Here is a 24,129-nt window from a genome sequence, read left to right on the forward strand (position 1 = left end):
ATTTTTTTCTTGTTTCCTTGAAGCCAAGCTTTGATGAAAAACTTTATAGAACCCTCCACAACATGAGAATATAAAGGTTTTGAAAATAACTTATTTCTTTTCCTTTCCTCCATTTTAATGTCTTTTTTTTTTTTTAAATTCTCTTTATTCTTTTTTCTTTTTTCTTTTTTTTTTTTTTTTTTTTTTTTAATTTTTTTTTTTTTTTTAGGATTTGTGTCACAAGCTCAGACAAAATAGAATGTCAAAAGGAAACCCTTTTAAAAATCAGCCTCCTTGCAAACAAATCTTCTACCTCCAAGCCTCTGAGGTTTCTCTACATAAATGAAAGCACTAAGAGAAAGAACTGCTACAGTTTACAGCATCTTCCATAAATTGGAAACTATGAGTCCAGGAAACTGATTTTACAGAGGCTTATATCTGGCTGGAAACCTTTGCCTTGGGGCAAATTCTCCAAGTTACTGATGTAACTGTCTCTTAAGTGCTTTTTTAATCACTGAGTATTCATCTGTCACTCAGGCTTCAATGCAGTCATTCTTTCTTCTTTATGCTGCCTATGGTTATGTATATCAGAGCAGAAATAACTGAAGAATAGATATCTTATTCATTCTATTTTCAAATGCAGTAGGACTCTATTTTTATTAGAGGGAAATATATTTTTTTCATCACATGTCAAATACAGCAGTCCTAATAATTGCTATTAAACTTAATTGGCAAAGTTCAGTTTCAATAGCAAGATAAGTGAGGAGAAAAAGGCTACTGGTAACTGGAAGTGTTATCATTAGTTCTTTGTCTTTATCACAATATGTAGCATATCAAAGAATTTTTACTCTAGATTAAATAAATTTTGTTCAACAAAAAAAAACAAAAAGGAGGAATTTCTACCCTGATTTTTTAAACTAAGAAATGAAGGAAAATCCTGCTTCTCTACTGCTGGTCTTTGCTAGGTATAATTGCAAAAAAGTGCCTAATAATACGCTGTAAGTACAATTAGAGGTGCTTGGGATATAAAATTAGTGTATTTCCTTCCTAATACTTCTTTGCAATGCTTCAGAGATCTGTTTAAGCTCCTACATGGTTCACTCTGAGGAGCCATGCACTCCCTTATGTCACTGGAATACGAGCTCAGGTTTGTGCTTAGTGTTTGGGCTGCCTAGCTCAATACACAGTAACCAGATGGAATAGGAAGGACAAAATCACACCGGTTCTCAGGGGAATGCTCTAAGGAATGGTTTGAATGGAGCAGAGTACTTCCTTTGTGGCCTTGCCATCACTTGAGACCTTTAGACTAGACAGAACAAAGTCCTTGAAGGCACTCAATGGCAAGCAATCCTACTTGACACAGTGTATGACTGATTACATGTGACCCCATTCCAGCTGGAACCTCTGTAGACAAAATTTTGATCCCTCTTGAACCAGCAGAACTCCAGCTACCAGCAAACATCTGTGTTTTTGTGCAAAATTGTCCCTTTAGACCCTCTCAATAGTGGTGAATTCTCAGTGAATTCTTCTACTGACCTTATTTTTTCGTCTTTGCAGGTGGTTGGTGAGTGGAGGTTTAGTCGGATCCACTGTGATATCTTTGTAACCCTTGATGTTATGATGTGTACAGCCAGTATCCTCAACCTCTGTGCCATCAGCATTGACAGGTGAGGGCTCTGTGGAAGCAAGCTGTATCAAATGCACAGTAGCATGTCACGGCTGTCTTTATATGGTCTAATTTTACCTGTGACTCGGAGACCGGAAAATGCTGAGAGCCAGTGGTGTTGCCATCTTTTGAAGAGCGATTTAGAGGACCTAAACAAGGTCTGAGCAGAGATTCCATCAGAAGCATACACAGAAACACTAGTCTTGAGAATGTAAATGGAACTATCTGTGTACATCCCCGCTAGCTCAGTTCCTTCTGTTTCTACACTCACATAGCGAAGCGGACTTCAGTGGGAAGGCAGCAGCTCAGAGAGTGTGGAAGAAAACCGCTCTGCTAAGCTGACCTCAGTCTCACGCCTTCCAAAACACGGAATGCAAACATCCTGGAGATTCGTGAAACCTGACTTGCCCTGTATTCTCTCGCTGGACCAGGCTTTCAGACACAGTAACTAGGTGTAGTTTCTCCCAAAGTTTGTCAGCACTGGCAGAACAACAGTAACCTGGGTTTGTATCTTCACACTGCAGGTACACAGCAGTAGCAATGCCAATGCTGTACAATACCCGCTACAGCTCGAAGCGCAGGGTCACCGTCATGATCGCTGTGGTCTGGGTGCTTTCGTTTGCCATCTCCTGCCCAATCCTCTTTGGCCTCAACAACACAGGTGAGTAGTGATACCACCTACAGCCGGCCATTGGCATTGTCCTGGCTTTACTGAGTCCCCAAGAGGTCTTCTCTTACAAGTCAAAAATAAACAGGGATCAGGCTTTAGGTGTATTAGGATGTATCCGTCCCTGTTTGAGGTGTCCTCTCCCGTTGTCATGCTAGACTATTTCTGTCAGCTTCTTCTGAATCCATTTCTCTCTTGCTGTTCCAGACCAGTGTTTTAGACACATCAGAACTGAGGCCATGTAGTTTACACAAAGCTTCTCAATGTTACATTAACATTTGTCCACTACAAAATCAAAATCCTTCTTTTTCATGTGTTTTAATGCAAGAAAGTCATGGGACAAATAGCTTCACTGAAGCAGGCAAGAAAAGAACGGGCTGTTCAACCATCAGTTCCATAGGAAGACTGGATTGTATACAGCATGGGACTGGCAGGCTTCTATTTGTAAGGCAAGCAATAGACAGGGACTTCAGGTCATACGTGACTCTCTGTGACCCAAGTGGAGTTTGCTGTTTTGGGACCACTTCCAGTTGACATGGTGGTACCCCCTAGAACCCAAACCCCCCACTCTCTGGCTGTCTGTGTGCCTTCTGAAAGGGGGAGAGAAGAGGGGGAAGCCAGTCCTTGCTCCTAGCAGCAGCGACAACAAGCCTGAAACTTTTTGTCTTCCAGATGAGAATGAGTGCATCATTGCCAATCCTGCCTTTGTCGTGTATTCCTCCATCGTCTCCTTCTACGTTCCCTTCATTGTCACCCTGCTGGTGTATGTGCAGATTTACATAGTGCTGCAGAAGCGCAGGAAGCGTGTCAACACCAAGCGCAGCAGCCACGGCCTGGACTCGGACACGCGAGCCCCGCTGAAGGTAACCAGACCTCTGCCTTGCTCTCACCAGTCTCCGTCCTTTCGCCTTCCCAGCTCCACTTCATTCCCCAAAGCACATCCTCCATTCCCCAAGTGGCACTGGCTGGACCAGGTGAAATACTGGATCACAAAAGTGAATGCTGTGTCCTGTGCCATTTGGAGTCCCAGTTGCACACTGGATTATCAGGTCACTGGCTGGTGCTTTGCAGGCCTCCCTGGGTCTCAGGGAATGTTTCATCAGCAGATCTGCATTAGGAGCTGCTTCATTAACCAGACCGCGTGTTCCTTTGATTCTAAGTTTGGGTTAGTAGCCTGACTACAGGCTATACTATTTTCTGAGTCAGTCCTGCTGTTGTGATGGAGAAGTTCAATGGAAGTTGTTTGCGTGGCTGGGGTGCAAACTACATCGCTGGTAATGATGCCTCTGCAGTGAAAACAGCCTCTCAAAGCATGAGATATGTAAGTGGAGTCCAGCTGAGCGTGTGAAGTGTGAGACTGCTTGTCAAAACGCTACTCTTGCAGCACATGCAAAACAAGCAGTAGGAGTGTATAGTCCCGGAGGCACCGCCTCCCAACTGCCTTGCCTCAGAAGCCAGTGCCATGTCGAGCAAGGAGGCAGCAAGACAGGGATAGGCAGAAACATTAGCAGATCTTTGTGGTTTCCTTCCTTTGGTGAAAAGCATAAGGAATACTTGCCTCTGTCACTGCTTCTTCAGGGTAGCTTTCCATCATTCTTAGCGCCATAGTCATACTAATTAATTTCTGCTTCATTCCCTGTGTTTGTATTTCCACGTGCCTCCCTCACCAGCTTCCCTTCCCAAGTAATATCTGCTTGTGTAACCTCTGAGCTGGTGCTTGCCCCTTAGGACAAATGCACTCATCCAGAAGACGTCAAGCTCTGCACAGTTATTGTGAAGTCCAATGGGAGTTTCCAAGTTAATAAGCGCAAAGTGGTGAGTGTTACAGAGAAGTGGTAGCTTTTCAGAGCATTTAGCTTTCCCTTTTTCTCCTCTCAGGGCACGAAATGGATGCATGTAGGGTGGGAGAAAAATAAACTAAGAACAAAGGTTACCATTCAATCTCAAAATTTAAATATTCTTCCCATTCCTTAGAGTGAAGCAGGGGGTTTAAGATCATAGAGCTCAAAAAGCCAGACTAAGCTCACCTAAAGATCAGCTATAAAAGCCGTGACATTTTAACATTTTGTGTCTTTTATTTTCTTCTCCTCTCTGTTATTTATTTAAAGTCTTGGACTGCATTGGCTTTGTTGCGTTTTGCTTATTGATTTTGTTTTTATTTATTTAACTTCTGAAAACTGAATAAAACCTATGGGGAGTTGAGACAGTGTCTCTCCCATTTCTTAGCCTCTTGGTGCAGTAAAGGAGAGTCATTCACTGCAGTTCTGTCAATCTCATCTACCCAAAAGTATTCTTATCTGTAAACACTTTACAGGCCATTCTCCAAGCATCTACCAAAAATGTAGGGAGGGAGAAGTGGGATTGGTTGCTCTTCAATATCATCCAGCTTCACTCTGTAAGGAATGTTCATTGCTTCTCTGCGTATATTTATCTCTCTTTACCGTTGTGGACATTTGATTCTTGTCCAGGAGGCGGAGAGTCACATAGAAGATATGGAAATGGAGATGGTGTCCAGTACCAGTCCCCCTGAGAAAATGACCATCAAACCAACGGCACCAAGTAGCCATCAGTTGGTTGTGCCAGTTGCTTCTAATCAGGGCACCAACTCAACTCTGCAGGCTTTCGACAGCCCTGGCAAAGTAGAGAAGAACGGACATGCCAAAGAAACACCCTACACAGCCAAGGTCTTTGAGATCCAGTCTATGCCCAATGGCAAGACAAGGGCCCTTCTCAAGACTGTGATCAGGAGGAAACTGGCACAACAGAAGGAAAGGAAAGCCACTCAGATGCTAGCCATTGTACTTGGTGAGAGCGCACATTGGCTTCCTCTTGTGTTTCTGCAGAAAACCAATAACTACCCAGAATGAGGGTAGCCAGTCTGAATGTCCAGTGTAGACTATTTTTGCAGGCCTCCACATACTTTCACTGGATACCTTAGAGAATACATAGGCAAGACGCTGCCAATAGGAAGGCTACCTCCTTCCCAGCTAGAACAGTTCACAGTGCTGTACAAAGGGCTCAGAAAGCTGTCCATCTGTGGGGTGTCTGGACTGACAAAAGACAGCTAGGTGCAGGGGTAAGAGAGCTCATGGGCTTTCTAGAACACAAAAGGCAGCATAGCTCAGCAAGAAACTGGCATCTCTGAAAGTCAGATTTTTTTGATGCAACTGGCCTGATTACATCAGCAAAGAAGTTCTTTAGTACCTGGACAGTCAGAATATAGCCTAAGACCTAACAGACAAACAGAAGGCTTATTTTTCAGGGAAGCATTTTTCTTTTATACCAAAACATCCTTACTGTTCTTATAGTCTCAAAATTTGTCCAACTTTCAGCAATCAAAATCTGTCTTTTCCTTTTCCCCCAGGTGTTTTCATCATCTGCTGGCTCCCATTCTTCATCACTCACATCCTGAACATGCACTGCGATTGCAACATCCCCCCAGCATTGTACAGCGCCTTTACATGGCTTGGATATGTCAACAGTGCTGTCAACCCAATTATTTACACCACCTTCAACATTGAGTTTCGCAAGGCTTTCATGAAGATCCTCCACTGCTAAAAGTAAAAGCAGCAGCCACATTTTTAAGAATGAGAAATGAGAAACCAATGCCATTCACGCACACAAAGGGGCAGCCATGGGGAGGTCTCGAGCTCTTGTATTGGGCATGAGGCCTACAGTGTTACACCAGTGCCATGCCCATGAGCCTCTTGGTGGGGATGCAAAGAGGACCTTCACGTGGGAGGTTCTCTCATCCCTTGAGGTGACCTTTGGACTCTGGGACACCAACCCCAAAGGCACTTTTCAGAGCTACCCTCACACTGTGTTTAAAGTGGAAGCAAAATCAAGACGTGCTCACTTGATTCTTGCCTGTGGCCATCTAACCTTGAGTGCATTAAACACAGACAGTCAGTCACAGAGCCACGCAAAGGTAGCAGTAGGTCACTGCCGCTACCAGCTTGTGTGTTACATCATTGATACAATTCTCACCAAAGACGAGACCATCTTTTCCGCTTTGCAATAGGAGCCAGACAGAGCTTGCGGAAACTCCATGCAATAGCTTTGCCTTCACCTCGAGCTGACTTACCCAGTATTAAACTGCTGAATCCTTGAGAAAAAACTTTAAGAGGCCCCCAAGCGGGCTAAGAAAGTTATGCCACCTACAGATCCAATCCCTGCAGCAACATGGGCCTACAAGCAACTGGTGGAAGGAAGAAGGGGAGCATAAGCTTCATGTGGGACCAGTACATCAGTGTAAATATGAATACACAGGATGAATTGAACAGAAGCCCAAGCCAAAAAACAGGAGGAGAGAAACTAAGGAAGTGATACCTTGTATCACATGGTATACATTCAGATCAAACAGGACACCAACTATCATCTGTCATCAGCCAACCCAGCAGCAATTTCTGCCCACCAGCATTTCATCTCCAGTCTCCTACAAGAAGTTACATAACTAGGTGAGGAGTGTTAATGTGGCAAATGTAGAAACATGAAGACAGCGTGCCAGGTGAGGCATCTACAGCCACGTCCATCTCAGATGTGAACTTGAACAAGTCAGCTAAGTTAGGTCCAGTTCTTCTCACCTAACTTCAGGGTACCATGAAGCCAAGGACCACCTCAGATATAATTTGCCTATGTCTCTCAATAGAGAGAGTGCAGAATAACATTGTGCCTAGTTTAAATTAACAGTAAATGAGGTAAAACTCTGTGTTTTAGAAAAAGCCAGAGTCCCTAGCTGGACCTGCTCCTGTGTCCAAGTTGGACTCTGGAAAAGTCTGGAAGTTTCCAGCATCCCTTACCCTCTGATATCTCTTTAATGGATTAAAACAATTGAAAACCCATAACAGCGTAATTTCACCAAGGTAGCTCTGGCATTGCCAGATCTACACTGTACTTACTAGTTGTCCTCAGTTCAAAATATATTTTGTAATACCTCTGTAAATAAAATATATTAAGATGAATAAAATGACATGGAAATAGGACTGGCTAGAAATTAATGTAGGATCTGGAGGACTAGATGATTACAATAGCCATAAGCAGAGGCAGGCTCTGAAGTTCTAGTTACCTGCTGTTTTCTAAAGCTGTTAAAACGCAATCTGGAAAGCAATATAATCCCTTTTCTCTCTATGCAGTGCGTGGAATATTCACATAGTTTCTGCTTCAGAATAGATAAAGACCTCTGCCAAGAGGGCTTTCTTTTATTCTCTGGTTTTCCCATATTGCTAACAAAGCATTTTCCTGTGGGATGGACTGTGCTGGTAGAATGTGTTCCAGCTGTGTATCAATAAAAGATTATGCCAAGCAGCTATAACACATCCTCTCAGCTGCTTTCTGAAACTGAAACAGGAGTCCCACCTTGATCCAAAGGTTTCCATTCTAAACTTTGTATTACTCGAAGAGGCTGATAGCCAGCGTTATTAGCATTTAACCCATGGACTTGTATAACATTTGAACATGGCTCTTCAAGGTCTGTTCGTAGCTGTAAAGTTAAATTAAGAGTGATCCTACAGGTGCCTAAATGTGTCCCATCTTGGGGAAGAGTTTTAGCATATACCCACAGCAGAAATATGTCCTATGTACTAAGTGCATAGGAGAGTACATGCTTACCAGGGCAACATTTTGTTGACGTACACGAAGCGGGTGTTACATGATGTCGACAGGGAAAGACTTTTATGAACATGTAAGATGGGGCCAGTCACTCTTCTGTCTTAGCATTGTAATGCATAGCTAAGAAACCTTTGTACTTTGTGTGATAATAGGATTATAGCAAGGGAAAAAAAGCCCACTTCTTATAGAAGCACAGGAAACTTTCCAATCCTTTTTAATCAGAAAATTGGAAACACTAACTCAAGAGAGCTCAGGCACATGTTATCTGTTCTTTTTTTCCCCCAGTTTTAACCAAGCAAATTCACTCAGTAATGGGAAGCAACTCAGACTGATATTACTTAAAAGATTCAAAGAATAATGTAAACTCAATAGGGTTTTTTGGGTGGAAAAATAGTAACAAGCTACTGCTCAATCTTCTAACATTTTTACAATCACAAAGCAGAAAGGTGCCATTTGACTTAGTGAATTAACAGATGGGGAGCTGAATTAAAATAGAAAATAATATGCATATAGACAAAACAGCTTTAAAGCATTTGGAAGCTGCCATAGGTGATACTTACCCTGTACTAAAACCTGGTGTGAGCCCTTAATATAAGTGGAATGTGAATAATATCTTAACTTTGTGCCATGATTTTATTTTGTGTTCAGTGTTAACCCAGGACAAAATCATCACCTTCAATACTGTGTACCTTGTTCAAAAATTTTGTTTCTGAATGTAGATGCAGAACCTTATAGCTCAACTCATCTGAACAACTAGATAAATGACTCTTCCAAAACATCGTGGAGGAAAAGAGCTGCTGAAAAAGGGCCCCTGTCCTTCATGTGTTTGCTAACTTGGACCAAAACTCACAGGTGTTGTTTCCTAAAAGTTAAGTATTTGTTGGGAGAAATTACCTGCAGCCCATCATTCATCCCAATAAAATTTTAAGCCACTCATTCCTAATTCTCCAGACTCAAAAGTATCTTGTTGGAATATCTATATCCCCACTGCCCTTGGAAAGGTGGTAACATCACGTCTGTTCATCTCCTCTGCTGCAGGTTTTCCTTTCCCATAAAACATCTACTCTTACAGATAACAAAGTAAAGCACTTTCCACCCATGAATCAAGCCTTCATAACTCTCTTTGAGAGGACCAAAATATATGATCACCTCTGGCTTTACAAAGAACAAACTAATGGCAAGAGCAAGGACAGTCTTTGCAATCTGTTCATACAGCACCTGGCACGATGACATCCAGCCCATAGTTGTGATGGAAGGTGTTTGTGGAAACTTCTGAAATTATGAGAATTCAGTTGCATCGTATGGGACTCTGAGGCCTCTTGCCCTCAGATCCGAGTCTAGCAAATACAGTCCTCACTGTTACTTCCACTCTGGAAAAAATACTTTCCCAAGGACTTCAGATGGCGGGACATGCTGCTGATGGTAAGGGTACTGATATGTTTTTTAAAACACATTACTGAGAAGATTTTGTTTCTTCATTCCTGAAGAAGAACTTCAGACCCTTGCTATAGTCCTTATTTTGTGATTCATTATTTGTAATTGAAGCTTTAGTTCTGCTTATTGAGTCTTCCTGTTCCTGCTTTTCTTCCCTGTGATTCACAGCTCGCTGAAGCCTGTGTGGCGCTCTGCACCCCCTGAACAGGTTTTAATTAAGAAGCTAGTGAATTCTGCCTGCACTGTATTTGGCGCTTGCCTGCTTGCTCCCACTACAGTCATGATACTGTTTATCTTCCTGATTGAAGAGTAAACTAATTACAGTAGGTCTAACCAGCTTATTAAATCCTGCTGAAATAAAAAAGGAAAACAGGAAAAAAAAAAGCCACTACCTCTGTGGTGAAAAACTCCAGTGAAAACATGACTCCCTCAAGAGTCAAGAATGTATAATAGCCATCGCAAGTACATGTGACACCAACAAATGTCTTCATGCAGCACTGTAATTAAATAGAGACTTGCACAAGCTACCCTGATGTTATATGCTTATTTTGTTCTTTTTCCCAGAAGCAGTGATACTGGTGTTTAGCTGTAAGGGGTCAGACTCTAGGGATCTACAGTTATGCTATACATCGTGCAAACACCTAACAGGAAAAGATGGCCTTCAGATGAGATCTGGTATTTTTTCTGACTTGCTTTTCAGATTGGTTGCTTTTGTTTTTTCCTCTCCCTTATCCCAGTCTACCCTTAAGAATTCTAGCTTTTGTCTAGACTGAAGCTAAGAGAATCAGACGTGGAAAAGAAGGGGTGCAGAAAGGCACAGACAGAAAAGAAACTGTTCTTAAATTTCTCCGTCTCTCTTCTCTTCTAGACAGAAGCAGACTGGGGAGGATTTGGAGGAGGAAGGGATGAAAAACAGATAAGTACCTAGCAAAGAACAATCATGCTGGTACTTCTGGCATCACAACAGCTGCTTGTATTTACTTTTTGGCACTACCCATTCACATCTGGTCCATGGCAGTGCAGGCTCAAGACAAGGATTGAAAGCTACTGCTCTCACTGGGACATCGCTTGCCTAGCTGAGCTGTAATACTTGAGGGAAACAAATATATACGAGTCAAACATAAGCACCAACCTGCATGAGTCTGGTTGGCAACAACTAACAGTTTTCTGGAATCTACAAACTTGCACTCTCTCTGCATGGAGAAAATAAATAGAAGCTGTTCAGATCACTATGGCACTGCAGACAATTTGTATGATAAGTACAATATTTTAACGCTGTATTTGATGCAGAAGTTAATATGCCACAGAAAAGCAGTTACGGACTTCACCTGGCTAAGCACACCTAATGTAAAAAATGCACATCAGTGGGAATATTTCAGCTGTCCACCTCTATCACTTGGTCTTGCATAAAAGGTTTTGGTGAAGACCCTGCATGGGGCTGGCGTGCCGACAGAATACTGCAGCTGAGCCCCGTGTAGTAGCTATGCCAAGGTTAAGTAACTAGCACATGGAGGTTTTTTCCCTTCTGCATTTCACTGGGCTTTTATGCTGGAGAACGTCATTATTTCATTTAGTAATATTTATATTTATGTTGCACTCACTGTTGCATTATTTCCTCAAGCTACCTGCTGAGATGTTTGGTATTTATGCAAGAATTAATCCAACAGATGCATGTGTGAACCTCAGCCAGACTTAGTCAGCACAACAGTAAAACCTCAGCTTAGACTGCCATACAACTGGGGTTTGTGGGCAGTTCTCTCCAAGATTATTTTCTTTATGTAAAAAAGAAAGAGAAAAAAGGCAAAAAATATAAAAAATCCTACCTACTGCTAGGATAGAAGACTACGTATCTCCAAGAACCAACAAAGTGACATTTCAGTTTAATGGCCTTTTTGATCCTTGGCACGAACCAAAGATCTTGGTTTACTAAGTTTCGAACCAACAGAAAACAGAAAGTTAATCCCTGTCCTGAATTCTTCATCTTAGACAGTAACCAGAACATCCAAAACTACAAAGTTCAACTGACGCTTAATTCTCCTTGCTGTATGATCCATCTCAATGCCACCGTGACTGACAGAAAATGAGGTGCTCAAATGACCCTCCACCCTAACACAACAGAATAAATGATATTCCAACATGAAACAACAGGACACACACCAGTTTGTTTTTAGTGTGTCTAGCCCCAGCCTGTCAGGATAAAAGGCCAGCTACTATGAGGTTCTCCCTCACAGCAAAATTTTATTTCTGAGCCTGTGGCTTAGAATGACTGACTACAAAACAAACGCAGCAACCACTGCCAGCAAGCACTGTTCACACTATTCAAAAGAAATCAAACAGAACTGATATGTCCATCTCCTAGGGCATTTGAGCTAGTCCTACAGTTTCAGGTCAGGCCTGACAGACTAATGGATATGCTTTCTTCTGCATGTCTATAAAAAAAAACAAAACAAACCAGTTGCACTTGTTAAATTAACTCACTCTCTTTAATCAAAGCTTCTTTTAATAATTAAAACTGCTCCCCCAGCTCCCGCCTTTCTGACGATACCAGACTGTCTGCTTCATAGACAGCTTTTGACTCATAAATAGCAACTTTCTTCACCAAAGAAAGAGTGACGATGGTGGACTAAATATAATTAAGGTATAATGAATAATTAAGAGACCTAGAAATGCATTTAAAGGGACTTAAGAAGCAAAGCAAAACCCAGGCCCTTTAAATGAGGAAAAACATTCTGCATTCCCAAGCTGACATGCTGGGCCCATGAAAAAAAGTGGGATAATGAAAACAAGTGAGCACATTTAACCAAGCTTAGCATTGCTTCCCTGCTGTATGCAATCAACTGTATCCATAGCTTTGATGAGACAGTAAAGATTACATCACTTAAATCTCAGCTGCAGGATTTTATGCCAGAGTTACTGAAGGGAAGCAAGCAAACAGCACAGAGGTTTAGTGCTTGCTCTACATTAGAAGCCATCACTCCTGTTTTTAACCAAGCCACTACAGAGTTATTAACACACAGCTGGAGTAGATTTGTAACATTAACAGGGGTATGACATCTTGTACACTAGCAGCAAGTTTTATAAAAGTTAAGCAAAACGGAAGTCACAAATACACAGAAAGCTGATTAAAATAGGCTCTACAGAGTGATTGTGGAATTCAGCTGCTATCACTTCACTGGAGAGTCTCCTCAACAGAGGATACACGAGGTAAATCAGCCTCTCAGGCCCACTGCCCTGTCTCAAATGCAAGAAATTCATCAGCTCTAACTGCGAGAAGGCCAGGCGGGCGGGGGTCTGCATGTCTCCTGCCTAACCCAGAAGTCAGTGGCAAGAGGTAGCTGTGAAACCATGACTCTTCAGCAACGTGGTGGTTTCCTGCCCCAGCTGGCCCTATGCCTGCACTACAAGCTATCTGCCACCTCCCCTCCATCGCTTCACATACACCATTTCAACAGCATCTTCCTCGCTTTGGCTTCTCGCTAAGGTACGACAGATTCCTGACCACAGCAAGTCACGCCGCATTTCAAAATAAACAGCCCCTGCCTCTGAGCAAGCAGAGGACAGGGAACCATATAAACCTGTACCTCAGTATAGCCAAAGGATGCAGGCACTGCCCAGATCCTTCATCCTGTGGGCCATACTGCATGTAACAGAGACAGCAGCAGCAGAGTTAATTGAGCCACAGTCAGGGCCTGATTCCTCAGCAGCAGACATCATCTCCATCAACCTGGCACACGCAGATGTCCAGTTCAGTGTGAAACACTGCACTGTTTCTTTCTGCTCATAAACAGAGCAGATTTCAGCATTACTAGAACAAAACCAGAGGCTGATATTGTGGGCTTTTAATAGTGCCTACTGCATGTGGGGAAAAAAAATACCAAACACCAGAAGACAAGCATCCTCATGGAGATCTCAGCTTCCTATCTGTATTCATCTGTGGTTTAACCACTACACAAACCTCTTTCAGTTGCATGCAGACCAGATGTAAAGGGCTACAAACCTCACTTGGGAGAAGATAGGGTCATAACTTCAGGCTTTGTAACTGCATTAAACATTTCATAATAACCACTGTTAATATTTATTTAATAATACGGCCATGAAGTTGATTTTCTTTTCAGAACATGGGGAAAAGCAAGAACACCCAAATTTAACATTAGCAAGAAATCTAATCTTGTCTCCAAGTATTAACAGCAACACAGGAGCAAACAGCAACAAAGAAAATCTCTGTGCAGGTCTCGTGAGCATGAGCTCAAAGAGCTCTGTCAAACCATAAGCTGGAAAACGTACAAGGCTACAGAGAAAAACCCAGGAGCTGGAAAATATGATGGAATGAGACAGGTTATGAGTTGAGAGCTTGTATGTGTGAAGAAATGGGCAGTCAGTGCTAGGCTAAACAAATATGCCCATATACCTCCTTCAGAATACCGCCTCTCTTTGGGACAGCTTTAGTCAAAAATAAAAGTGACTTTGGTCAGGCTTGCTGGGAAAAACCAGCAAGATTGCAAAGCAGCTGCTGTGATACCTTTAAAAAGACTTGCAATGTAACGGCATGAGAATGGCTTCGCTCAGGGGACTCCCGATGCCTGATCTGAAGCTAATATAATTATGGTGTCATGTGCTCTGACAAGTAGGTTAAAAACGCACTTGCATGCCCATATCTGGCCTGGATTACATCCATTGCATGAGATGATTCAATGACACAGAGTTGATATTAAAGAGCTGAACCACTGCTTCTTCCTCCCTATGGGCCATGGGCTGGGTTCACCAGCAGGGAATAGTACAGGTAATTATACAGAATGAAAGGGTTTGACCCAAAACAAAACTAGTGAGTTTGGAAATGGGCTACAGAATCTAAATATAATGAGTAGGCTGGCTAAAAAGAGAGACATCAGGAAAAATGTTTATTCCTTTGTAGCACTGTACACCCACTTTGCACTCTGTTTTGCTATAAATTACAGTACAAGCACAGAAAAACAGGGAATAAGCTTCTGTAATACATATGAAGGCTGGAGTCTAGATGCAAAAGTCACACCAAATTAACCAAGGGATGTAGATTTATGACAATTATTCTGGCTTGGCAATTTACTCTGCTATGGTAATTGAGTTTGTGCATGCTCTCAGCTGGTGGCAGATATGCAGTAAAAGTCTCTAGGTTACATTCCTTCATTATGTTTACATTAACATGCCTACCTTGCACTTGCTAGCAGTTAAGATTATGCAAAGAATGATTTACTGTGGCTCAGTTAATGCATAGTAACCTGTTCAGCCACAGAGATATGCCTGTGTGTCTGAGCCCCCCTATCAAAGGAAGTACTCAGGTCTATGCGGCAGTTCTCGGGGCATCTTGTAAGAAACACGTCTGACTGCCTTTTTGATAAACAAGCTCAGTAAATTATTTCAAAGATGAAACCAGAATCACTCAAGAAGATTACAGAGAGTAAAATACTAGGAACTGGAATGTGATTCAGAGATACCAGTGAAAGGGAAAATGCTAGTAAATTCTACCTTCTTCTTAATTAAAAGCAGCAAAGGGAAGTTTTCCATGAAGTAGACTAATTTTGAGACGCTCTTCTTCGCCCAGCCAGTCTGACAGAGAAAGGCTCTCTGAATAAAGCAAGGTGCTTGGAAACAGATATTTAAAGCCAAAAGCCTTGGAGTAAAGCTGTCACCTTGCAGTAACAATCACCGCACTTCCACCAAAGCAGCACCAGCAGTGGGATAGGGCACCTCCATTCACAGGGGGTTCGTCCCGGCACATCCTTGTGCTAGAGGCGAGAGCAGAGGCCCAGGAAGTGTATTTACTGCCTGCAAGAGGAGGAGCTGACTGTATGCATGTGTGTATGTGCACAAGCGTGCTGGACAGGTTAATTCATAAGCAGAAAAGATATTTTTGCAATAAGAGCCATCCTCCGGCTGTCTTTTCACCCTAACTACATGTTGCCCAAGAATCTGAAATCCATGCTCATGTTTTAGGCATAATAAAGTGGATTTGTCATTTTCACTTGTCTACAAACACAGTTAGGCCAAGCCATCGCCCAGAAGGGAGACAGCCCTGTGTTTGTACAGCACCCAGGGTAATGGAGTCAGTGCCACAGCATGGTGAGCAATGCTACAAAGGCTTTTACTTGTTTCTTTCAGGATCTGCATATAACATATTTTAGGTTTTCTCCTCTTTCTGTTTGGCTTTTAGAAGACTAATAGTGGAAGAAACTGACAGCCGTGATCTGAGAAAAACCAAACAAACCCCAGTCCCTCTGGTTATTTAGACATTTTAGGGAAATTCTTCCTCTGTTGATCAACTCCTCAAAGCAGAAAGTCTTCAAGTAAACTCTGACAGGAAAGTTTTCACCTTCCAAGGAGCTGCCATTCCAGCTGCCTGGAAAGTGTTGCAGTGACAGAGCCCATCAGAGCCCTGATCTGTGTGCACTCCAGACAGAAACTTCTGCTCTCTGGCTGGCAGATGCAGTAAGCAAAGAGAAAAAGATCACTGAGGAAAAGAAAGAGAGCTGTGAGTCCTAAATGAAGAGATGGAGAACTCCCCCCCTGCCGGTGGAGAAGGCACAGTCCCACCCTGAGACCTCAGTCCAGAGGATCCCATCAGGAGACCCCAGAGCACAGCCTGAACACTTATGGGAAGGGTTGGCACACACTGAGAAAAGAAAGGCAGAATGAATGTGTGACTGAGTCTCACCTGGGGGACAGCTGGCCAGCACAGGGACAAATTTGAGACATGACTGATAATTAGCGAACACAAAGCACACGTGACTTCTGCTCTCTGAAAGGGGAGAATGCATTCTTCTCTTCACAGCATGCAGAAAAGTGCAGACACAGCCTCCTAGGCAAATAGTCTGAAATTGCCTGTAACCTCATCGAATCCACTTGCCTGAACCCCCTGCGTGCGTTCCAGATACCCCTGTTCTCTTCCTCATCCCATTCCATCTTCCTCATCCCATTCCTTCTTCCCTCAAGTAATGGCATTCTCTGGATCAAACCTCACTTCAAATTGGTGCTCAGATTCATGTTTCACATTTCCATTGCTGTTGAACAGCGTTGCAGTCTGTGGTCTTTCTGTAGAAGGGATGCTTGGTTGATCCCTCTGAACCACAGAGGATGTAACATATTTTCCACTTGAATGCCACCGTATGTCTGGATACTGGGCAGAAGCAAAGAGCTCTGCTAATGTACTGTGTCCCTTCCTTCTGCACTGTCCTGGCTGGGCCCTAACATGCAACCGAGGAGATGAAGTAGCAAGCACCGTAGAGCTGTTCTCAAGGCAAACGCGGTGCGAGCCACACTGGACAGCGACCCTACGAAGCAGAATCTCAAGGGCAGCAAGAGGTCACATGCAACCTTCATTTAGCAAACTGATCGTGCTAGATAAAAAGGCCAAATAGAGCTATACTAAGCTGGGGAGGGAACGTCAACTTCTGTTAGCATGCACAGCCATTCACTTCTAAATTAATAAAAGCTCCTCTGCTCAGATACAAAGGCTAAAGTGGGTTTCCTCTGTTGCTGCTGTATGGGTATCTTTATCCAATTAGGTCTGTGAAATGCTCTTTTAACCCAGTCCTTCAGCAACGTGAAGGGTCCTGAACACCTTGTTAACATGAAAAAAACCTTAAAGCACCGTTTTACAAGAACCTCACCAGATTTTGGATGAGTTCCACCTTTTCTCTGGTTTTGCCTGTTTATTTGATGGTGGTTGTTGTTTTTCTCCCTGTTACTTTTTAAAAATATCTCCGTGGGTTCATGTCCTATGGCATTTTCCTGCATTCACTGGAGTCTCTAGGGACAAGCCATCAACAGAACACAACTGTGTTCAGTCAAAAGGAGCAATGTACCGGCCAGCAAATAGACCTACTCAGCTCTCCTGGGAGAAATCACGCTGGGTGTTAGACAACAAATTATTTCTTCAAAATAAAGACAGGTCAGCCTCAGCTAAACCTTTTGACATACTGGAGTCTTTTCCAAAAAGACAAATTAACTCCCTGAACTCCTTATAAGGATTTCTTTTTCCTGCTTGGAGAAACCTTTGTCCAAAAAATAGCAATAAAATCTTCGTGCTCATAAGAACACTCCTCTGCCTTACTAAGAAATAAGATTGTGCAGATGAGCAGGAAAAGTGCCACAGAATGAGTCCAGATATGCCCCAAACTTAACATTCTGTCAAAGCTGGATTCTATCAGTATCCATAATGTTTCTTTTTCTAAAGTAATGACACTGTACCACAGGATTAGCGGTGGTGAAATAAGGCTCATTTTCTCCTTTATTGCAGCTAATTACTGTACCTCTTTATTGTTGACCCTGGCCCAATCTTCCTCTCTGTAACAGCTGCAGATGGAGATGGAATCTTTAACATGATATTTCCTAACTACTAAGACTGTTTGGGGGTTTTGTGTGGTTTTATTTTTTTAGTTGTTTTTTTGGTGTGTTTTTTTTTTTAAATTCAGAAGCACAGTTACCATGCATCTCTAGGATGAAGAGTTAAGCCACATTCTGCAGGGGTGAGCTCTCTGTCCACTAGATGATTTTTGTCAATTATCTTCTTGATTTTCTGTCTTTCAAATCAGATTTTTTTTTAAATAAAAAGGAAGCACTTACCCATTAAATAAACAGTTCTTCATTATAGCTGCAATTTAATTATATTATTCACAAATTGCCTGTTAACTGAATTATACTCATGCAACTCAGTATATCATACAGAGGTATTCATATTCCAGAGAGCAAAAAAGCTTGAGAATATTTATTCCAGGAGTTCACACTTGTCCCCCTTAATAAGTGGCATTAGACAGAAGGGAGCTGTAATTAAATCAGATTTAAGCTTGTCACACTGATCCCTTGCAGAAATTGATTAACTTAAGCTAAGCATAAAAACAGGTTAATTCATTAAATGGTTGCACATTTGCAGGTTCCGGGCCCAAAACCCCTGTCTGGATACCCATGGCCATAAATTCCAACTCCACTGGGTAAATCTGAGACTCCGCTTAAAGAAAAGCTACTGCTTCATGTCCTCACAAAAGCAGAGCAATTTGATAAACGCAGCAGTACTTAGTGACTCACAAAAGCATCAGCAGTCTTTCCTGCTAATCAAACAGAACACAGCTTTTCAACATACAATGAGCACTGAGGATGCAATGAGCAACTGCCTCTTTACATCATTATGTGATTAATTCTAGTCTCATAGGATTTTATTTTTGTAAATCACCTATGCTAGAGAGTTTGGCCCACAATTGAGAATGTTTTGTATACTTCTAGTTGGGATTGACTTATTTTTAGGCTTAATTGCTTACATCCTTAAGTAAACTACAGCAAGGAAGGTGTAGGAACTTTACAGATATATGAACTTTAGGTCACTTTTTTTTTTAAACTGTTAGAATTGTGCAGTGAAATGAATTGCCCTTGGAAGCAATCTCTGTAACTGATAGTTTTTAAGGACAAGTTAGAGAAATGTGTGTGGAGGATGGTTTTATGTGGAGGGCAGGATACCATCTTCAGGGTTCCTTCCAGCTAGTATTCAAAACACTTTTCTTGTTACCACCAATCCTTGTCAGGAAGAGAGCTATTGACTTTTAATAAAGACATCATCCTTGATTTCTTCCAGGTTTGAGCCAGCTAACCTGGTGGGCTAGCAGTATTTTAAAGAACAGAGAATTATTATGGATTGAGTCCATAGGAGAAAGTTTGTATGGGATGGCTAGGGCTGCTTCTTCCATTAGTTCATACTGCTTACCCTGAAGGCAGAACAAAGCACATGTCCAAGCTGAGTGACATGAAACCTCTTTCTCCAAAATTCTATTATGAATTCAGATGTGTTGTGATATTTTGGTTTGTTTCTTTAGGGTTCTGTTGGTTCCCCCCCTACCATTTCTTTTCTTCTGCTTCAGCAAGTGTGTTTTAGGCCAGAACTTGGCATAACAAACAACTAGGATTTGCTCAGCCAAGAGAGGCTGCAACCCAGAGAGGAGAGAAAGCGTTTGCAAGCTTTTGCTGAATGGAGGGGAAGATCTGCAGTACTCTGCATGCAAGTACTGCTGCAATTGCATCAGCCTTTTGGATTCAGGTCAAGAGAAGCAATGTCTTTCTCTCAGTTTAATACTCCCAGCTACTCCAGCCACAAACTCCAGTTCTCTCATCAGTCTTCTCTGCTCTCATCCTCGCCCTTATTTTTACCAAACCAGGTGGCAGCTGCATCCTCTTACTATGCATCTTACTGAAAGATAGGAGTAACCAGGTTAGGTGATCACCTCTCACTGCTTGCTGGTTAGGTTTATTGACAAATGCAGTGGTCTTACTGTAGAAAGAGCACAGATGCTGCTCTGGCTTCATTCACATGAAGCAACTCCTGTACTAGGCAGGCTTTCCCATGGTATCTCTAAGGGAAGCATTCCTCCGCCACTTCAGCTTTTCTGAGATTTTTAGCCCAGCTCCGGTCAGAGGTGCAAAAGCAGCTGTTTTCTTTCCATGAGGGAAGCTAGCCCCAGGGGCTTCTCTCACACATGGTTCTTGCCCTGCCTATGGCAACTGTCCCAAGCACAGCTCCATCAGCTGCTGACCACCCCAAACACAAGGCAGCTTCTGCTGGGAAGAAGCTTTATGGTTCTGATCCCCTGGGCTAGTCTATATTGCTCATTATAGTAGAGATATAAATCTCTCTTCCTGGGCCTTGTCTGGGTACAAAAGACTTTTCTCAAGACCAGAGAGGGTGTGAGGAGCAGAAGACTGAATTGGCCAAAGCGAGAGTCTGAACTATGATCTCTTCTCGCCAGACTGCCTCCACGCCGTTGAGCTCAGGCTGCTCTGGGGCAATAACAACACAAAATATCATCAAGTTTTAAAAACAATAATTGTTGGGTTGTGGTTTGGTTGTTTGGTTTTGTTTTGTTTTGTTTTTTTTCCAAAATAAGAGAAAGAGGGGTTATAACTAGGCCAGTAGCAAATTGCAGAAGAGAAGGGTTTCATGCTGTGCTCTAAGCCAGAATAAAGGAAAGCCGCAGCTGGTGAAAGGATCAAAAGATGTTAAACTTGCTGGGGATGAAAAGCCTGGTAGGAGAAAACAGCAAGCGCTCCTTGATACCCAGTCAGGCACTTTTTTCCATTACTCTAATGGAAGTTAACTCACACCTGCATGCAATGATGGAACTGGGTGGAGAGCTGTGTTTTGAAATGATACATGATTTTATTTCAAAGGAAGAGGATGAAAATACTCCCTAAAGCTGGGGAGTAGCACAGGTAAGTGCTGGATAGTCTGGAAAGAGAGCAGCCAGAGCAGGATTAATTATGTCAGGCCATGAAAACCTTGTGAGGGGAGTAAGGCACATCTTACACTGATGTCTGATACAGTACAGTTCCAACAACCACCTCCTTGTAATAAAAGAAACATACAGAATTCACTATTTCTTCTTACATTAAAATCACCCCCTCCTACATTCACATCATTGCTGTCAGAAACATCTTGATTCTCCACACCTAAGCGGCCATGGAAAAAAACAAGCATTTCTGCTAAAAATGGACTTTTTTCCCAAGCCTCTTTTATTCAGGCCTCTTTTCCTCCAAAATGTAGGATTATTTTAATTGTAATTTGATCGCGTATCTAAATAATCCTAGAACTGCCACACAAACAAATTGTAGTCACGAGGAAGCAGGAGCTTTCCCTCCTCCAGACTTCCCACTGCTGAAAAAGGGCTGCTTAGAGAAGTAAACACTGGAAACACACCCAGAAGAAAGTAGTGACTTCAAAAGGTTTCTGTTCTGAAAATCAACTGCTTTTGAAAACTTTAAGCGAAACAGTAGAACTGCTGATAGAGTTGAACACTGCTTAATCTGAAGCTGGTAGAAGTACAAGGCAGCATCACACACACAGAGCATCCTTGAAGGCTCATTTATGTGATAAAGTATGTCAAGCAATTTGGAGACAGCAGGGAATTAAAAGGTCAAGGTTCAGGCATATTTGGATCAGCTGAAAGTTCTAGTCTTACACCAGGGTGGAGACAGGATAAAAATTAGGGAGTTGGAGTCTTAATGAAGGTAATTTTTAAAAACAAGAAGAGAGCAACAGACACAATAGGGAGGAAAAGTAGCATGCATTTACAAGCAGACACATGGGATCCCAAGCCGGGGGCGCAGTTTGAATGACTCTGTGCTATGATCGCATGATCCTATGCCCAGATTCATACCAATAGAAGGGATCATTCTGCAAGGGAGATGTGAGAGTGTGTGTATACTACATGCAGGCAGTATACCAGGGATGGATTAATGCTGAGGAACGACTAGAACTCTCCGATTGCCTCCCAGAGCATGAAATCCACCTGCCCACATTGAATTAATGCAGATATCTATTACTGTGGGAAAGATTTTTCTTTCCCTCACCCTCTGCCACTCTGGGCTATCCTGCTACCATGCTATGCAGTAAAACTGAATGAACTGAAGGGCAAGAAATGCTGAAATTGCTTCTATCTTTTGCCTTTTGTAACAAATGACAAGATGATGATTGGAAGACAGTTTCCTAGGGCTAGAACTGGATTCAAAAGTTGGGAAACCTTTAAAACCTAGAGATTTCACTCTACCTATTGCAAAGTCCCAACTGTGGAGCTTGATTCCGTCTCTGAACTTCCCAGAGCTGCAGTGAATACTAAACTATGCACTTTACTCCAGGGGAAAAAAAAAAAAAAAAAAAATAAAAAGATAAAAAGAGTAACTGACTGATACAGCTGTAAATAAGAAGGACAGCCAAAGAGAAATACTTTCTTCGTAGGAGCAGCTTATTCTCCTAGCAGAAACAATTGATCTTTCCTTCTTCCATACCTTTACTGTGTTGTCTGTTTAGACCAAAGTTGCTTCAGGGCAAGTAGCACTGCTACTTGCTGTGCAGGCACCCAGCGCTGTTCAGCATTCAGCACAACAGGACTTCAGCATCTGTTCTCCACTAATCCCTCACAAGTATCAATAACAAAAACAGCAGGAGAAATTCCAAAGGCCAGCAGAAGACGAACAGATGTTGGCTGCAGTGACATCTATTGGGATTTTATTTCCCCAGAAAGACTATGTTTCTCTGTATTCAAGACTGTCCTTTTAATGCTATTTCCCAAAGAGCCATTTTGATCAGTGAATTAGGAGGGATAAATTGCAGAACTGCTGGAGATGGTAGTCCTTAGTTTGGAGAACATTCTCATATGCAAATTTTTCCCCCGGTTTTGGAGAGGAGATGAGCAATGACTTTCGAATCCTTTGCCCTAACCCTACTCCTAGGAGGATCACAACATTCTTCCTCTGGAAGAAATTCAAATATTGCAAGCATGTAGAATCAGTGAGAGACAAGTCTGTTCTGGTGATCTTTCTTCATAAATTATATCCCACTTTCTTTTTTCCTCAGAACAAGCCTTGTGACCTGTCCTGCTGTCCCACAAGATTCATACTGCCCTACAGCACTTGTTTTAAGAAGACCTCAGGGGTCAGTTCTGGCCAGCCACAAGAAATTCCAGTTGTGATACTTGCTTTAATTTCAGATCAGAAGAACACCAGAGCACTTCAACTTACATTGAGCATTATATTGAATCTGATAGTGTTGAAACAAAAATATTTTATATTTGATCAATGCAAAACATAAATGCAAACTGAAAGATTTAATTTCAAAACATTTTACTGTAAAGGGCTGCCCACGGAAGACCTAAACTTTTTACTGAAATGTCCACAAAGCATTTTGATCATGACAAAACCATCTCTCCTGCGACCAAGTTTTTCATCAGAAATTTTATTGCTCCATGCTACGCATGACAAATCCCTCCTTGCTCACTTTCTGTTAGTTAAGCTGTAAATTTCTCAAGTGAAAAATTGTTTATAGTCAGATACAGCACTAAGAAAGCAGACAGCACTTAAGAAATCAATAGCAGCCCTAGCTTTCACCCCTCTGGTAAGAACGTGAGATGCAGTGAGATTATTCCTTGGTTCTGTTGATATATTTACTCTTTACTGAATTTATTTGTGTGGTGTTTGTTGAGAACTGTATGTGTAAGTCATATCCTGGCTGTTTCCCCATAAATGTTTTGGCCAGAAGCAATGGAAATTGAACACAGACAGTTGGTTTGTATGCCCAAATTACATGTCAGTGAATTACCAGAGCATGGGGTGGCTTCAGGAAGAGCTGGAATCAGATCAGTGATGTCTTCAATCCAAAGCAGGACTAAAGCAATGTGAAAAACACATACTGGTTGCATATTTTTTTAAAAAGCTAGTAAAAGTTGTTGTGATTCACTCTCCTAACCAGATACATATAGAAATATCTTAAAAGGGTCCCTCTCCCCATATGTCAGCAGCAAGAGTTTCACTAACTAAAGGCATCTGAAATTGCCTGAGAACCCAGTCACCTCTAGAACTGATTCTCCATCATCTTATGCCATGCATATGCTGAGTAAATAAAAGCCACTGTGAAATCAAATTAGTGATGAATTACTATTTACACATTACACGTGTGCATCTATAACTCTGCAATAGCCAGATGACAGAGATTCAGTTTGTCTAGCTTTAATTCAGTTTTCAGTTTCAAAAGTACAAATAGCAGAAACCTCAGGTTTAAAACCTTTTTATACCATGCACAGAACTAGTGCAAGCTAAACATTGCTCCTTTACACTGTAAGATGTTTCATTTCCAGAAGGATTTGAGCAACACAGAAAGAGAAGATTTTGAAGAGCAATTGATTTGAGATGATCCCTGGGGTTCACGCTGGCTGGAACTGCTACATAACACAGAGATGTTCAGGGTAGCACTCCTGAGTCATCCCATCAG

At 42.1% G+C, this 24,129-nt stretch overlaps 1 protein-coding gene across 2 annotated transcripts in view; it reads left to right on the top strand.

Moving 5' to 3' along the window:
- Positions 1-9,880, top strand: part of DRD2 (dopamine receptor D2) — a 34,917-nt gene extending 25,037 nt beyond the window's left edge. For both annotated transcript variants that reach the window (XM_014949642.1, XM_014949641.1), the window contains 6 exons: positions 1,537-1,646; positions 2,170-2,306; positions 2,985-3,175; positions 4,041-4,127; positions 4,781-5,117; positions 5,677-9,880. In XM_014949642.1, coding sequence (XP_014805128.1) covers positions 1,537-1,646; positions 2,170-2,306; positions 2,985-3,175; positions 4,041-4,127; positions 4,781-5,117; positions 5,677-5,870 — 1,056 coding nt within the window. In that variant the 3' untranslated portion in view covers positions 5,871-9,880. The remainder of the gene's footprint in view (positions 1-1,536; positions 1,647-2,169; positions 2,307-2,984; positions 3,176-4,040; positions 4,128-4,780; positions 5,118-5,676) is intronic.
- Positions 9,881-24,129: the final 14,249 nt, after the last annotated feature.

This window comes from Calidris pugnax, unplaced genomic scaffold (assembly GCF_001431845.1).
Source record: "Calidris pugnax isolate Ruff unplaced genomic scaffold, ASM143184v1 scaffold180, whole genome shotgun sequence".
NCBI classification, from domain to species: Eukaryota; Metazoa; Chordata; class Aves; order Charadriiformes; family Scolopacidae; genus Calidris; species Calidris pugnax.